The sequence below is a fragment of the Podarcis gaigeae genome (assembly GCF_964106915.1).
Source record: "Podarcis gaigeae genome assembly, chromosome: 1".
Classification (NCBI taxonomy): domain Eukaryota; kingdom Metazoa; phylum Chordata; class Lepidosauria; order Squamata; family Lacertidae; genus Podarcis; species Podarcis gaigeae.
Genome location: NC_139678.1, coordinates 16,121,473 through 16,138,927, shown reverse-complemented (window position 1 = coordinate 16,138,927; position 17,455 = coordinate 16,121,473). Strand labels below are relative to the sequence as shown.

General features: G+C 43.0%; 2 protein-coding genes and 1 long non-coding RNA gene across 11 annotated transcripts in view; 2 read left to right on the top strand and 1 right to left on the bottom strand.

Moving 5' to 3' along the window:
* Nucleotides 1–4,845, top strand: part of PPP2R5C (protein phosphatase 2 regulatory subunit B'gamma) — a 74,119-nt gene extending 69,274 nt beyond the window's left edge. For all 9 annotated transcript variants that reach the window (XM_083734732.1, XM_083734734.1, XM_083734736.1 and 6 more), the window contains one exon: nt 1,833–4,845. In XM_083734732.1, the coding sequence (XP_083590858.1) occupies nt 1,833–1,964 (132 nt within the window). In that variant the 3' untranslated portion in view covers nt 1,965–4,845. The remainder of the gene's footprint in view (nt 1–1,832) is intronic.
* Nucleotides 2,551–10,916, bottom strand: LOC310845185. The gene is made up of 3 exons (XR_014564555.1): nt 9,072–10,916; nt 5,977–8,923; nt 2,551–5,924 (listed from the first exon to the last, which is right to left on the bottom strand). It is a non-coding gene; the product is annotated as an uncharacterized lncRNA (long non-coding RNA).
* A 1,168-nt stretch (nt 10,917–12,084) lies between these two features.
* The window catches only part of DYNC1H1 (dynein cytoplasmic 1 heavy chain 1), a 57,570-nt gene continuing 52,199 nt past the window's right edge, over nt 12,085–17,455 (top strand). The window contains exon 1 of the mRNA XM_083729746.1: nt 12,085–12,508. Within this exon, the coding sequence (XP_083585872.1) occupies nt 12,238–12,508 (271 nt within the window). The 5' untranslated portion in view covers nt 12,085–12,237. The remainder of the gene's footprint in view (nt 12,509–17,455) is intronic.

The following is a 17,455-nucleotide window of genomic DNA, read 5'->3' as shown; positions in this document are numbered from 1 at the left end:
TCATATATTTTTTTTTTGCAAGGGAACATCTCAAAATTACCATGTAATTATAGGCCACATCTTTGTGCATAGATGTGCTATGTGATTTGTTGGTGGTTTTGTTCTCATCCCGTGTTGAATCATGGGATCTGTGCCCTTGGGTGAATGTTTTTGTGGTGCTGGCCACAAGGACCAGATTTGTGATCTTTACTGTGCAGTCTACCAGTGTGGTTTTTCATTTGCTGGTGGGGAGGCAAATTTAAGAGGATAAGTTTTAATTCTACTGGATGCGATTTTTCCCCTTGGAAAAACAAAAGGGTATGGGGTGTGTGGGTGTGCGCACACGCATACACATGTGTATGCGTTAGTGCATGCACATGCACAGTTGTGCATGAAGACCAAAGAGGGAAGGGAAGCAATCAGAAGTGGTAGTATCCAGTGCACTGTCAAAATTCCAGATGTGCTCAGGCTCAAAAAAGTTGGTGACTCCTGGTTTAAACATAGAGATACTGCATATTTAAATATGGCGCAAAAGTTAATAACAATTGGTTTCATTAAAAGGCTTCCTTGTCAAGTAGAAACTGGTCTAGCTTCATTAGTGAGGACTTCAATATTTCTAGCAACACACGTATACTTCAGGGAGATAGAAAATGATCATTGGTTATTATTCCTGCTCCCTCTACCCCACCCCTCAGCATCTTGGATTTTATAGTCCTGACCTAATTCAGATCCTGCCCATGACTACTTACTACACAGGTTTTTGAGGCTAAAACTACATAAGGACCAAATAAGGATATAAATTCATTCGTTCATTCAGCCTGTATTGGCATAATTTAGACAATAAAATCATAAAAGAGAAAGAAGGGGAAAACCATCCATAAAACATTGGCGATCCAAACATATTAAACACGTAAAACATTTATTTCCTGGAATATAGCTGGATGGAAGAACAAAGCTACTGACTCCAACCTCGTTGATTATCTCAAAAGTTTTGACAGTATCTTACTCCAAGAAACTTGGTTAGTGACTGAATATAAGGGGGTGGGCAGGTGCTCACCCCCAAACCTATGTCACCTGTGCTTCTCCTTCCCCCATTTCTGTCCCTGCAACCTGCTATTTTTTCCATCCTCAGTGATGTTGTAGGAAGCCTATGCCTGCATTTGAAAGCCTGACTCACAGCTGCCATAGCACTGCTATGCATCTCTCCAGCTGGCAAAAGAGCTGAGTGCAAGGCCATGGTCTTTCTCGCTTTGGGCCAAATAACAGTAGGAGGCAGGCAGGCATAGTATAGATGTGTCTCCCCAATAAAGAAAACCATAGTTCTATGTATGGCAGCTGCATATGCATCCATGTACACTACTTCTGGACTTACTGACCTACTTGGGTGAGTAATCAAAACATGCCATTCCATCCATTTCAGTGCTACACTGTGCTTCCATGGACCTATGGCTGACTCCTAGGATGGTGCTGTCTAGGATGGTAGCCGCACAATTGGCATGGGCACCTGTAGCCGAAAGAGGGAGTGGGTAGGACAGTTTGCTACACGACTGCTCACCAGGGGGCATGACTATTAGCCTAAACAACTTAAAAATGGTATGCCTATAATGATAGTATGTACTGACTGTTAAATTTATGGACTTGGTGGCTTCCCAAAGAACCAGGAGAATCCAAAAATGTATTCAGAGGGGTGCCGTGTATGGATAAGCATTGCATCAACCAAGTCATTCCAGCAGTAGCCAGGTTGTATTGCCAACTTGCTGTCGTAAGCTTGCTAATAATACTTTTCTTCACCCAAAAAACCAACCTATTGTGGATCAAATCATTGCATTAAAAAAAATGCATTTTGATTTTAGGCACAGAAGGAACAGAAAAAGGATCGTGTTATTGTGCGCCGCAAGTCCGAACTGCCTCAGGATATCTATACCATGAAAGCCTTGGAGTCCCATTGCCGAGCTGATGATCTAATAACGCATGATGGGCATTAGACTATTCAAGTGAAATCTTATTTGGAGGAAAACCCTTTTTTCTGGACTCTGTTCCACAGTAGAGAACTTACTTTTTTTGTGCCATACTGATCAGTTACACACAAGTCAAAGCTTTTTCCCCAATCCCATTTCTTTAGGCAATAACTTTGATACAGTATGCGCAGCTCAAGATTAGTTGTTCAAACAATGGTAAATTATCTGATTCTATATGCAGAACCTTGGGTTGACAAGTATTAAACGATGACACTTCCTTGAGGATGCTGGCATAGTACTAGCCAGTCGGAAGCATGCACTTTTCCCCCTCCATATTATTACTGAGAGAAGAACAGCCTTGGCACAAATCATCAAACACTGTTGCCACACAACCTCCCTAAACCTTTTTGGCTGCTCCACCTTCCCTCTTTTGTGCCGGGTATGGAAAGCAGTTCTGTATATGGAAAAGCATGAAACCATAACGTTGATCATATTGTTTGCAGTATGTACACCTGTTATACTACTGTCGGCTGCAGCTTGTGGCTCATGTACATCATATATGTGCGGGCACACAAGAAAACGTGTGTGTGACTGCACATTCCTTTTCCCCCCCCTTTATATGGAACTGCTTTCTGTGTGTGCAAAGTGGCCTTGCATAGATTTTCCTAATTGGAAGCTGCAGTACAGGAGTGCCTGGTAGGCTGAGGCCATTTTCTTTCTATTCTTCCTGTCCCCAAAGTTGGTACTGTGGCAATAGCCGAGTTTTTAAATTCACCGAAAACCTATTAGGCATTTTTATAACACTGAAAAAACTTCCAGGGGGGAAAAAACAAACCTGAATTACTGCCTTGACAAATTCCTGGCAGCTTGGAAACACACACACACAGTTAAATTGTTCTCTCAGTTCAGCTTACAGAATGGCAATTTTCATGACAATCTTCGATCACGGCTAATTTCTGGGAGCTCTGAAAATTATTTCAGAGAGAGGCACCCTCAAAGTACTTTATATGGATTGAAGCCATATTTTCCAATCTTTTAGCATGTAATAGAAGCTGAGTATTTTGGAACTGACCTGCTAGAAAAAGAATTTGTGTTCCTAAAACTGAAATCCTGTCTGCCTTGATTAGAAATAAATTGCATTTTTTAAAAAAAGTCATTGCATAACTCTTATTTTGGTTCCCCCCCCCCCAAAAAAAAAAACCTATTATTTCATTTACCAGAATGACTTCTGTGTTTTTCTCCCTTACCTGAGTTTTTACTGTATGGCATATTTTGAGCTCTAAGAGTTCTTTTTGTAGACATCATGAGACCAGCTAGCTGGATACATTTCTCTTGGTGATATAATTTGATAAGAGTGCAGCATTAGTACCTTTTCAGATTATATTTAATAAGGCAACAGATCCTCATTGCATTATGCATTTTTCCGATGCCTGTCTTAAAAGCTGAGAAATGAGTTACAGAAGTTCTGCTGTCATATTGTTTTCTGTGGTGAAAAGCACATGTAAAACATACACACCTCACAAGGAAAAAAAACTCATCCGAGTTACTGTTGATCTTCAAATGCTGCTATATAGTCCACAAGATTACGTGCATGTTGTGAGCTCTTTTTTATTGTTGTGGATGGGAAAGCACGAAGAAATTTTCTATATATATATATAGTGCTTTGTCTTCGATATTTGATTTCTCTCAGGGTGGCCAGTATTTTTAGACTTTTGTATCCTGCTTAAGAGCTGGGTTTCAGTTGTGTTTTATTTAGAACAAGCAACTAATTTCTTTTGTCTCTGGCAGTAGCAAACAGTGTTTTAATGTCTTGATGCAGAAAAAGTTAAAACATGTGGCTTCTTTAAAATAAGTTTTTAAGGAAATGAGGTATCGTGAATCCATTAAAATTATTGTGCGAAACAGGCAGTTATAGTAACCTTGTGCAGATGTAGTGCCTGCTGTCTGGTCTCACTTAAAACAAAATGTCCAATATTTATTGCAAAAGCTATGGGGAGAAATCATATGTGGTGTGATGGGAATTAGTGGTAAGGCAGAACTAAATTAATATAAAGACCACTCCAAGCTTCAAATAAAATACCCATTCTGTGTAAAAACAATTCCTGTTAAACTTGAAAATAAATATGGTTTACCATGAAAAAACAAGTAATTTAAAGCAGATTAAAGATGTCTTCCCTTTTTGAGGTGGTGGGAAAGGGTGCTTTTTTAATTGCAAACGGCAACGTCTATATGTATTTTGATATACCATTGTTTGAACTTCCATCTTTAGCTGGTAACCTGTCAAATACCTTTTTATAATTAGGCTGTTCAGTAGGTTCATGAAAGAGGTTTCTGGAAAGAAGCATTCAAACTAATGTTATCCTCTGGGGGGAGTGGGAAAATATTGTATATCAATGTTTGGTTGACTGTGTAACGCTCAACGTATAAGATCTTTCACTGTCTAGATTTTATTTTTTCTCTTTACTGAAGATAAACATTCACCAAAAAGCTAACGTTCTGGGATAGGTAGGAAAATTATGCCATGAAAACTTGCTCTTGAGATTTTAGGCCAGTTGACAAACTTGCCTAAGCAATATTCTAAAATTTAGCAGCACTAATTGTTTGGCTTGTTTGTTATCACAATTTTTATGCTCTGTATAAGTTCTGTATTAAATTATTCTAAAAACTAATACATCCAAAATAAAAACGTGCAAATAAAATATAGTTTTGGTGACTGTTGTTCTTCATAAAGTTCAGTGTTAGCCATCTTCCCATGTTCTCCAAAATTTTATGCCTGTACATCAGGAATGTCAAAAAGAATATTACCAAGTGTCTTTTTTTGTGTGTGGCTTTAGTATGGCTTCATTTTAATATTGTACATACATTGTACTTTGTTTTATTGTAATGAGTAATAAAAATGTAGACTTCATATTTTGTACAGAATGGTCCTATGTACAGAATAAAAAGTTCCTAGAAACAGCAAAAAAAAAAAATTATAGGTAAGTGGCACAATTTTTCTTTATACTATATCTGTATCTTTATGCTTTAGTTGAATGCTATGTTCAAATGTACCAACCTATTTTTTAATATTTTATAATTCAGGTTTTTTTGTTCAGACATTGTTTTATGAAGAAAATCTTCATACACCTGCCATTTAATATGCTCTTTTATCTAGTTTTTAAATTTAAAACTGGTGTATTATATGGATTAAATAAAGAAGAAATGGAATTTTACCTGCTCATCATAAAACTACGTTTAACTTAAGGAAAGGATCTTCCAGCAAGAGTGCAGATTATGTAGGTATCCAATAAAAGAACCCATACAAAACAAAGTTTCAACAAGGCCTTTTAAGGGGGGGCTACATCATCTACAGAAGACTCAAACCATCCAATTGACCATACGTAGAATGATGAAGCAGCCTATATATAGGTGGTGGCCAGGAGAAATCGAGGATTCCATTTCTGTCCCTTGACAAGTCAGACCTGTGTGTTCACTCTGCCCGTATTTACGAAAGTTGCATAAACTGTTGTGTGAAAAATATGGTTTTTGACAATTGGGTTTTCTTAGTGCAAAACATGGACGTTTTAGCACTCTAGTGTCTTGTTGCTCCATGCAAAAAATGACTGCTACTCTTAAAGTTAAAACCATAGATAATAATCTCATTACCTAAAATTGAGAAGGATTTTAGGATTTTGTCTCAATCTGTGCTTACTGAAAGACAAATCCATTTTCCTGCAGTTGTTAAAACTGCTGAATGTTGCATACAAGCCAGATGAGATCCCTTACCTTTTGATGGTGGCAGACATTCTACTTGGTCGTGCGCCCCCCCCCCCAAAAAAAAAAAAAATCTTCCAAGTTTACTCTCAAAGTAGAGAACTTTCTTTTTAGGAATTTCACTGAGCCATGAACAGAGTGGCCAATTTGACATTACCGTATAGTGTCAAATTGACCCATTTAATATCTTAAATAACCCAAAGTTTGTCCACTAATATGTGACTCTTGACACAACTGTTCCGCAAGGGACAATGACAATAAAGATATTGTATCGTATCGTATCAACACGCATCATGTAACCATGCCATGGGGTGGAATTTCCTTCCTTTAGAAGCTGGACAAAGTCCAAGCCCCAGCATCTCCCAGGGCAGCCAAAAGAGCTTCCTTGGCTTTGAGCAGAGGGGGCTAATCCGTTTTGGCTGGTGGGCTGCATTCACTCCTGACCAACCCTTTGAAGATAGTGTGTCAGTAGTAGGTGCGGCCACCCCAAAGTCTTGCATCAACACAAAAAGACTGACAGCCCCCGCTCCTCAGCTGGTCCACGTCTCTTGTGCTTTTCTCAGTTTAATGTAGAACCTCTTCCCGATTTTCCCTGATCCTCCACCGACCCACAGCAAATCCTGAAGGTCGGAGCACCCTCAGCAACTCTGGATTTTGCATTGAGGGTCATGCAGTACTGGAGTCTATGAAAATTGGGTGCCTTGCCTTACACGAATGGAAAGCAATTTCTTCCGGCATAAAACCACCACTGTATGCAGCTCTGCGCTCCGAATGATCATGATTCAGCTTGATAGTATGTCAGTACACGGTGCTCTTCAGGACTACAGTCCATTGTGTGTGGTTGCATCACTACTTGGTACTACAATTCTGTAGTTAAATGCTGAGACAGAAGGACTAAATCGAAATAGTTACACCTGAAGCCAAGGGTAGCAGCAGGGTGGGCCAGCATCCCACAAACTGACAAATGAACCAAGGTGAAGTATGTGAGTCAATTGGGGGGGGGGGGAGAGTCAAAATCCTAGCTTGCTTTCCTCCTGAATTAATGAAGAGTCAGTTCTTTCATGGTACTCTGAATCAAGGCCAGCAGCTAGTAATTGGTCCTGTAGACCTAAGGGGATTTGTACTTTGAACAGCAGCCACCTATGCTGCATGGTGTACAGCAGGGAGTTTCAGAAGTATAGTGGTACGTCAGGTTACATATGCTTCAGGTTACAGACTCCGCTAACCCAGAAATAGTACTTCAGGTTAAGAACTTTGCTTCAGGATGAGAACAGAAATCATGCTCCGGCGGCAGCAGGAGGCCCCATTAGCTAAAGTGGTGCTTCAGGTTATGAACAGTTTCAGGTTAAGAATGGACCTCCGGAATGGATTAAGTACTTAACCCAAGGTACCACTGTAGTTAATGACACCTTATGAGGGTCAGTTCTTCAAGCAACAATAAAAAATGCCATTGTAATACCAAGCCCGTAACATTTGTTCATGCATCTCTTGGATTGTTGTCCTAGTCAGGTAGAAGACCAGGACATGAAGACTTGAAAGCAATACATGAACTTTACAGTAGGGTTTTTTGTCTACATTTTCTCTATACACTTGGTTTGGAATTTGATTAAACCGATCAGCTTTTGTAACAAAAAGCTAGTTTTCATGTTGCAGGGCATGACCACAGCTATGCATCCTTCTAGTTGGCTGTTGCATACCTGCATTAAAACTTTAGTGCAGCAATATAGATGAGGACCAAATTAGGTGTAACAGCAAAGATGCAAACTGATTTACTGGGTGAGGGAAGCAGAGAGCATGTTGCCAAGGGGTAAAGGTCTATTATCCAGAGAGAAACCTGGCATTAATCATGAAAAAATGGCGCTTTGGGATGTGGTCTCCTTAAATAATACATTTCTCTTGCTACATTATGCCTAACCTCATGCAACTGTCACTCATAAAAAATTAAAGAGAAAAATGTTGCTGTGTAGCTAAGTTTATTTTCTGTGTTTGATAACCCTCGAGGCAGTAACATATATCAGATTGTTCTCTCTAGGCATAATGGTTAGCTGCAAGCGGGAAAGAAATCGAGGCTGCAGTCCATGGCACTTTTACTAGGGAAGATTGAACTCAGGTTTACTTCTAAGTCTTAAACATGCTTAGAATTCCACAGCATATATTAGAATGCTACAACATTCCAAGGGACCACAAGGCTATCCTAGCCAACCCCTTTCCCTAGACATATTCCACTATGGAGCAAACTCAACACAAATTAAATTCTGCAGTCCAAGCTGCACTTGGTTGCATGCAGAAAACAGTCTTATTCAATTTTTGAAATAAAAGAAGGGAAAGCCACCCCTACCCCCATTGTCTCTTATTAATGGAATGGCATGACTGCATTGTTTTGGTGAGATCTACCCTTTATACCAACGGGACGCAAGTGGTGCTGTGGTCTAAACCACTGGGTCTCTTGGGCTTGCTGATTGGAAGGTTGGCCGTTCGAATCCGTGCAAAGGGGTGAGCTCCCGTTGCTCTGCCCCAGCTCCAGCCAACCAAGCACACCAGTGCAAGTAGATAAATAGGTACTGCTGTGGCGGGAAGGTAAATGGCATTTCTGTGCGCTCTGGCACTCGTCCCAGTGTCCTTTTGCACCAGAAGCGGTTTATGCTGGCCGCATGACCCGGAAAGCTGTCTGTGGACAAACGCCAGCTCCCTTGGCCTGGAAAACAATATGAGCGCCGCACTCCATAGTTGCCTTTGCACTTAACCGTCCAGGGTCCTTTACCTTTCTACCTTACCCTTTATACCACCTTTTTAAAAAAATAAGGAAGTTTATCCCCTTCGGTCCATTTTTTCCCTGTAACAAAGTCATGCAGAGATGTTCAAAGAAGGTAAGGTTCTTTTAATAAGTGGAAGATTGGTGCACTGATCTCTCATGCTAAACTAATTAGGGAGCAGTCCTCTGGCCGTGGCACTGAGACAAGAATCAGAAAGCAGAGCAAATTAAGGACAAAAGTTCCTTATCTTGTATTTCTTTCCACTTCAGTAAGGTCAAGAGTGCTTCCTCCCTGCCTGTTCTCATTGAAGATTTTGTAATCAAAACAAAAAGGGCCATCAGTGTGGACCTTTGAGTTCAGGCAATATAGTTAAGTTCTAGAAAAAGAGATGACAGCACTCATGACCTTGAAATAACACCCTTTGGTGCCGAAGCCCCTTCCCTCTTTTCAACATGAGCTGCTTCTGTGGTTACTCACCTTCTGCTGTCCTCAGAAGTTCAGAGTGTGGTTGCCCAGGAGAAGACCTGTTTTGTGGCAGCCCCTAAATTGTGGGTTTCCCTCACGATAGAGGTGCTCCTGGCACCTTCACTGTACAATTCTCATTGTATGATGGAGGCCCACTCTGCACCTGCTTAAGGACAGGTTCAACTGCTGCTCTGGGTGTATCAATCTTGAACCCTGCCATTGAAATCACATACTAGTTAGGACTGACCTTTGGGGAAGACCCAGTAGAGTTTTAACCATGGTCTCAAGGAATCCATGCTCACCTCTTCCACCCTGGTACACTTAACTATGTAGCCTCTAAAAGAAGCCAACCATCCCACAGAAATGGCTGCCATTATCACAGAACCAGAACCACCATTTGTTGCAACAAGTTAGTAGCTTGCATTGAAGGGCCCCCAGCTCACTGAGGTTGTCTTCAGCACAATCTTTGCATGCTGGGAAGCATTGTTCATTCACAAGCTTTTATTATTTCTGCTCAAGCTGCTCTTTGGGAAGTGGTGTGCGGTTTTGCTGAGGTAGGTGCCACCACAGAGGCTCCCAACATGTCCGGGTCCCAAGCTGGATCTACTGCAATAATTTGCATGGGGAGGGCAGGGCAAGGCTTGAACACGTAGGCTATTCTCTCCAGCACTCTGGTGTTGGTTTCCAGAAAATCCACTAGCACCGTGTGTTGAGGAATGACCCTTTCCCTATTTTGGAGTACCGCTATCCTGGGTGAGAGACGAGCCTTGAGCATTTCTTAGCCATAGATACCATCTTAATTGCAACCCAAGACCATCTTCCCATCCATAGCTGAGCATGTTCCAACGAGAAGGAATACCTTGTGCATGCATGTTTGAGTTACAGTGTTGTAGGGGGCCTTGTGCTCTGACCCCACTCCCTTTGATGCAAAAGATCCAGTTCGAACGTTCCCTAACAAATTGCTTCGTTACGCAGCACAAAGTTAAACCATGGTATCACACAAGATGTAGCGATGGCCATCGACTTGGGACAGCTCTCAGTGAGGATTGGGCAGGTGATGAAGGCTATCGATGGCTGCTAGCCAAAATGGCTATGTCCTGTCTCTGCTGTCGGAGGCAGTATGCCCCTGAATACCTGTTTCTGAGACTCCCAGGTTGGAAAGAGTGCTGCTGTTCTCCTGTCCTGCTTGTGGGCTTCCCATATTTGTCCGCTATAGGAAGAGGATACTGGGCTATGGGTCACTGGCCTCATCCAACAGGCTCTTGTGATGTGGCTGCCCAGCTTCTTCTGCTTGAAGACCTCCAGCAGGGGAGAGTCCGCTATCCCTGTATGGGCCAGGATGGGAACCAGTGGCCCTCCAGATGTCGGACTATAACTCCCATCATCCCTATCCACTGACCACACTGGCAGGGGCTAAATAGGGTCCAGAAACATCGCTGCTCTATGCAATCCAATCCATTGACTATCTGCTCATCTTCCAGAATGGTAAATCCTTTAGATCAGTTTCCCAAACTTGGTTCTCCAGCTGTTGGTTGTGTGTGTGTGTGTTTTGACTACAATTCCCATCATTCCTGACCACTCGTCCTGCTAAGCTAGGGATGGTGGGAGTATTAGTCCAAAAACAGTTGGAGTTTGGGAAATCATGCTCTCTGGGGCAAATCTCTGGTCCCTCTGGTCTCTTACTCATAAGTAAGCCCCTCGTTACCCGTGCTTAAAGACTACAGCAAGCGGGCTGCCTCATCCTACACGTGTTTACCCAGAAAGAATTCCCATATTGTTTCCTAGGCTTCTTTACCAGCCCGAGTCTGCTGAGAAGTCCACTCATTGTGTCTAAGCCCCATGTGAGACGTGTGGCTAAGATTGTAGTCGTTTTGCCTACTCAGTTCAAGTGGGGCTTGGTGCAGAAGGCCGCAGCGTTAACTCCTTATCCGTAGCCGAAAATATCAGAAAATATCAGAGTGCATCACACTCGGCGCGCTGCAATCCGGGGCGAAGCTCTGCAGCGCAACTCTCTGGCAGCAAAGAGGCAAGAGGCTGCGTAGTAACAGCCTCAAAACTGCTTCTTCATTGCTCCGGCGGAAACAGTCGCAGTGCAATCTGGAACAAGTAGTTTTTCTCCTGCAGCCTTTGGCTTCGAAAAAAAGATTTCCTGAGAATAAGCGGGAAGGCGGGGTCACAAATCTGACATTTGCGCCCTATTGAGTTCTGCTTCCTGGAGAAAGAAACAGCCTGGGCGTTGCGTTTGCTTTACATTATCTCTAGAAAACACACACACACTCTCTCTCTCTCACACACACACACACACACACCCTTTAATTTTAACTGTGTAATTAATTTTAATCTGTCCTGTGTTTTTCATCTCTTGTACTGTAATGGCTTTGGCTAGACATTTTTTTTAAAAAATAGTCCCATGTCTAAAGGATGCTTACATTTACATTTAAAACATCATCGAATTTGCTAGCTTTCGAGAGTGGCAGAATTTAACAGCGCAATCCTGCAAATACCTACTCAAAAGCAAACCCCACTGAGCTCCTTTTGCAGAAAACCGGGACCTGAGGATTCCACTCTCATAAGTAGCTTTCTAATCAGGAAAACACGCATCTCATACTAGCGTGCTTCCTTCGGTTGTGCCAAAAACTACATATGAAAATCCAAGAGACAAGTAATTTTTAAATATTGTTAATGCCCTTCCTCCCAAAGGAGCCCAGGAATGCAAGTAATGCTCAGGATTGAAACCTGAAGGTTTTCTCATATTATTACTATTATCATAATTGTATATTTATTTATTTATACCCCACTTTTCCCCCTGACAGGGACTCCAAATGGCTTACGGGGGGGGGGAGAATAAGAGCAGCTTAAAAATACAGGGAAAACCTAAAAATTAAAAAAAATTAACATGGATAAGTTCAAACATATTTAATATATATGCTGATCATCACAATACTGTAAATCCAACTTGCATTCTAAGCAAATCAGAGCCCCACCGCCGGAAACGTGAACTACATTGCCCGCGTGATCCTCTGGAGGGGGGGAGCGGGTGTCCCCTTTCAGATGCATGTCGGGACTTGTAGTCCATCCTACCCCAGACCCCCCTCTTCAGCTACAAGCCCGGGCGGGTTTCCCCGACTACGCTTCCCATCATCCTCCGGGGCGGCTCTGACGGCAAGAGGCGGTGGTTAAAAGAGCGGCGGGGCGGGCGCGGCGGGCTCAGTACCGCTGAGCCGTAGAACTCAGCGGTCGCCGGGGGAGTTAGCTGCGTCTCGTCTCTAGCGGCGTTTTATCCTTCGGCTTTGAGGGGTGGGAGAGAATCCCACGAACCCTCAGCAGCCATGTCCGATTCGGTAGGGGGAGGCGGCGGAGGAGGAGGGGGAGAGGACGGCGGGCTGGAGGTGACCGGCTCGGCGGTGCAGAACGTGGCGGACGTGTCGGTGCTGCAGAAGCACCTGCGTAAGCTGGTGCCGCTGCTGCTGGAGGATGGCGGCGAGGCGCCGGCCGCGCTGGAGGCGGCGCTGGAGGAGAAAGGCGCCGTGGAGCAGATGCGCAAGTTCCTCTCCGACCCGCAGGTCCACGCCGTGCTGGTCGAGCGCTCCACCCTCAAGGGTGAGTCGGCAGCCCAGAGACACCCCAGTCCCACCAACCCCGCCCGACCGCCTGGCTGGCTACGTGTTTCAGGGCGGCGGCTTTCTGCCGGAGGCCGGGGCCTAGAGGTTTTCCCTTCCAGCTGGGGATAAACAAGGGAGGAGCAGCGGAGGGGAAGGAGGAGGATGGAGAGAGGGGTGAGGCCGCTGGGGAAGACGGAGGCGACGGAGGCTGCCTATGCCGCCACTCCCTCGGCTGTCAAAATGGCGCCGCCGCTTTGTCTTCTTCAGGCTGGCGGGCTGAGGGAGCCCGTCCTTCACCGCCTTTAATCTCCCCCCCCCCTTCGCCAGCACCAGGAATAAATCTCTTTTCCCGCACATGTGCCCTCTCCGTGGCCTGATCCGGCAGTCTCCTCATCAACGCATCTTCCTCTTCAATCAGGCCTTGGGCTGATGAACCATCACTTTCAATGTGGGAGGGGAGCGGGGGTTGGTTGTTGGTTGGGTTTGTTACTGTTTTCGTTGTGGGTTGTATTTTATGGTCTTGTTCTGTATTTTTTATTTTTTTATGCTGCGAACCTCTCCAGGATCTTCGGGTGACAGGCAATAGGTGGATCTAATAAAGAATAATGATATATCTTATCTAGATCTGCGTGAGTAAAGCCTTTTTTGCAAGTCAATACAGTGACGCTCAATGCCACAAATAAAATAGGCCATACCTGCCTGTGTGGAGCTTGCACAGATAGGAAGCTGCCTCACACCATTTCAAATTATTTCTGTTTAATGTGGGTATCTTTCCTCGTTCTTCTCAACACACACACACACACACCTGCCAACTGAAGTGGAGGTTTCGTGCATCTGGGCTCTTACCCATTCTATCACCTCGCACCATAAAAGAATGAAATATTTAGGATGCAGCGAGGCTTGTTTTTGCTGCAACGTGCTGGACAAAGCCACCGCTCTGGAAATTGTCACATGCCTCTTTGTTGTCCAGACAGGCAGAGGATCTTTGGGGATTCAGGCGGAGTGAGGCCTTTCCGCATGTAAAATGAGCATGATCGCTGGCTGGGTAGTCCAAGGTACAGCACACAGTAATGCCTTGCTTGTGTGAGAGGAATTCCCAGTGTGAGATGGACTTCTTCTGAGCACTGTGATGCAGAGTACGCTGAAGGTGGATAGTAGGGTTGCCAAGTCGCCAGGAAGACAAAGCGCAATCTGGTTGGCTTCTATGCCTTTGACAACAGCTTGGTGTGCCAGAATCAGTAGGTGAAGCTTTTCCTGGCATGGAGATAAACAGGGTTGCTGTTTCTTGCCTGATGTTAAAATTGACAACCCTGAGTTCAAGGGCAAAATGTGTTCCACTTTCACAGGGTTGTTAGGTTATCTATATTGGCACAGTACAGTATTTTCTAATCCAGTTTCACCTCATCAGGAACTAGATTCCATGCATTGCTTGGGGTTGGACTAGATGACCCTTGGGCTTCCTTCCTACCAGTCTTAGAAACTCAGATATATAAGCCAAATTGCACCTTAAACCTAGGTTCTGGTCTCCAGAACGGAATGTGTATGTGCCTTTTCATTACTATCCTGCTTTATATTTTAAAGGAAAAATCTGAGTGGTTTACAGCACATTAAAACATCAAATAAAACAATCCAGAATAAAACACATTCCAAGTTTGAAGGATAATATTTCAGATCCTTCTCTTAAGTGACATTTTGTTTTTCCCATATTTATTTACCTACTTATTTTATATAGCTGCCCCATAGCAGAAGAACTCTGGGAAGCCAGTGTGGTGTATGTTCAGAGTGTCTGACTAGGACCTGGGAATAAGGGTTCATGAAGCTCATTTGTTGACCTTGGGCCTGTCACAGCTTCTTAACCTACGTCACAGGGTCATTGATCAGTCATAGCCTGCCAATGGTTAGGATCTGCAATGATGGCAGTTGTGGTCCAACAACATCTGAAAGGCCACAGTCAAAACAAAAAAAATTCCTTCCAGTAGCACCTTAAAGACCAACTAAGTCAGTTCTTGGTATGAGCTTTCGTGTGCATGCACACTTCTTCAGATACACTGAAACAGAAGTTTCCAGACCCTTCTATATAGTGAGAAGGTGGGGAGGGGTATTACTCAGAAGGCTGGTGGGAATGGGTGATTGGCAGATAGCTGTGATGAGCCTGTTGACGACTCTTAACGACTGCAATAGGTCTTACAGGAAGAAGCAAGGGGTGAAAAGGTGAAAAATGGCTTTGTCACCCCTTGCTTCTTCCTGTAAGACCTATTGCAGTCCTTAAGAGTTGTCAACAGGGTCATCACAGCTATCTGCCAATCACCCATTCCCACCAGCCTTCTGAGTAATACCCCTCCCCACCTTCTCACTATATAGAAGGGTCTGGAAACTTCTGTTTCAGTGTATCTGAAGAAGTGTGCATGCACACGAAAGCTCATACCAAGAACTGACTTAGTTGGTCTTTAAGGTGCTACTGGAAGGAATTTTTTTTGTTTTGACTATGGCAGACCAACACGGCTACCTATCTGTAACTGAAAGGCCTCAGGTTTGTTATGTACACAGTGGTTCTCAAGATGCAATGTCAGTAATCCCAGCACTCCAGCTACTGTAATTGCATCTCCTCTGCCATTCTCCAAGCTGGCTGGGGTATATGAATGTGTGTGGGTTGTTGTTTTTAAGGCATGCTGATAAGATTATAGATGGCTCTCAGTTTATATTGGGATTACATTCCAGGGATAGTGCCTAGCACCAATATTGCATATAGCTGGGTTCAATGGCAGGTGGGATTGTTAAGTCTTTTTTCCTCTGACGTCCACCCCCTTTTTATTTTCTAATTTTACCAAGTGCATAAAGTTAAATGTGCATAAGTTGCAAGTTACCTGTACTGTAGTCAGCAGTATATCACAGTCCAAAAGGAAAAAGTCTCTACATATGTTACAGTGGTAACGTGTTGATTGGCTACTAATGTAAGTTTGGCCTTTGGAAAGCTTTTAGTGAATTATTGAGATTTTGCATCAGCTTAAGTTTGGCCTTTTTGGAAAGCTTTTACTATCAGCTACCGTAGATGGAGGTTTTCTAAGTATTATTTGTAACTATAATCTTCTGCAAGAATTTGCTGTTGGTAAGCACCCCGCCCCCACTTTCGAGCATTGTTAATCCCTCCCCAGGAGGTGCTTCCCATTTTCCAAACATTAACTCTGTTGGCAGGATTTCTCTGTGCCCAGGTGTCACCTCAGAAAGACAGCCTGGCCTGCTTGCTGAGTTCTGCTGGCTGCTTAGATAAACAAGAGAACTTTCATAGAGGACTGAGCTATGTAAATTTAAACATAAAAGGTATAATATTTGTTTTAGATAGACTAGAACTAGAGAGCTTATTGGGATAGCTAACATCGTGCCTTCCAGATGTTTGAGACTGAAGCACCTATCAGCCCTAGTCAGCATGGCCCGTGATAGATGATGGGAATTGGAGTCTGAAAGTGCACCATGTTCGCTACCCCTGGCATAGATTTTTTTTTTTAAATCCCTGAGCAATAATAGTTATTCCAGGCTAGGGTTGCCATATTTCAAAAAGTAAAAACCTGGTTACCCTGCAGATTTTCGATTGACTTGCCTAAGATCCAGGACAATGCGCCGCCTTTCGGAAATTCCCCCCAGATGTCAATTCCACCTTTGAAATCCTGGTAATGTCTGAGAAAATCCAGACTTATGGTTGCCATATTCTAGGCCCTAGCATAACTTTCTCTGTGATTCATGAGCAGATTTAATGAGTGTAAACAGACCAATTGTAATTCCATGACTAAATCATAGTCCTGGAATAGTTCTAATGATCCCCCCCCCCCTTTGTGAACTATTAGAGTTTTTGTGGGTGACCTACTAAGTCATATACAAATTTAATAATAAACAAATAGACCATTAAGTTTATTGATTTCAATGGGTCTACTCTAAGCATGAATTAATTGGCTGTCTCCCTGTCTTTTTGATAGGCAATGTGCCTGAAGAGTTTGAGTTGCAGTGCAGATAGTGTAGCAGTTGCTAATGCAATGTTAAATATAAACCAAAGAGAGCTCTATGAGTCTTACTGGAGCCCTGCTCAATGTAGTGTATCCTAGTTGTTAGTGTTGATTCATTACATCATTGCCATTTGCTCCTGAAAAACTTGCAGGCTTAAACAGTGGCTTATTGTTGAGATAAATGCTTCCATCTTCTCGAGATCTGAACTGTAAGGTCATTTGAATGTTGCGCTCCTGTGTATGAGTGCACATAGATTTGTACACATAAAATGTAACACTTCATTGACACAATTTTTGTATGAGCTTTTCACTTCCGTTGCGGGAGGCACTACACTGTTGTTGCAAAACTTTTAAATGTTGCGTGTGGGTGACTTTTTGAAAAAATAGTAATATTTGTACAACGTGAAGGAGGTAGATACTCCCACATATTCCTGCATATTCTTTCTCTCTCATCTAAAGAAGTCTTTGAAATAGGATAGTTTTGAGGCTGAAAACAAATAACGTGTCTGTTGGAGAAATCTATATTTTGTGTCCTAAAGACATTCTTCTGGAATCAGTGTTGTACAGTTTAAGCCACATATTGATGTCTTGATTGATTCAAACCTATTCATCAAATTGAATGGCAGCTATGGTGAAATGTTTCTGTATTAAACCTTTTACTTTTTATATTAATTGCAAAGCAAACCCTGATGCTTTTGCATAAGATTTGGAGAAAAGGACACATGCTTGCAGAATCTTACATTTTGGCAGCATTTGCTACAGTATAGTTTCTCCTGGAAAAGGGCTATGACTTGAGAAGTACCAAGGTTGCTGCTGTTTATAATCAAGCTTTGTGGAAATTGATGCTTATTGAAAGTACACAGCGCAAAGGTTTCACAGTTTTGACAGCAACTTTATAATGAAAAAATAGTGCTTTTTTGGCTGATATTATAAGGAATGCATACAGTTCT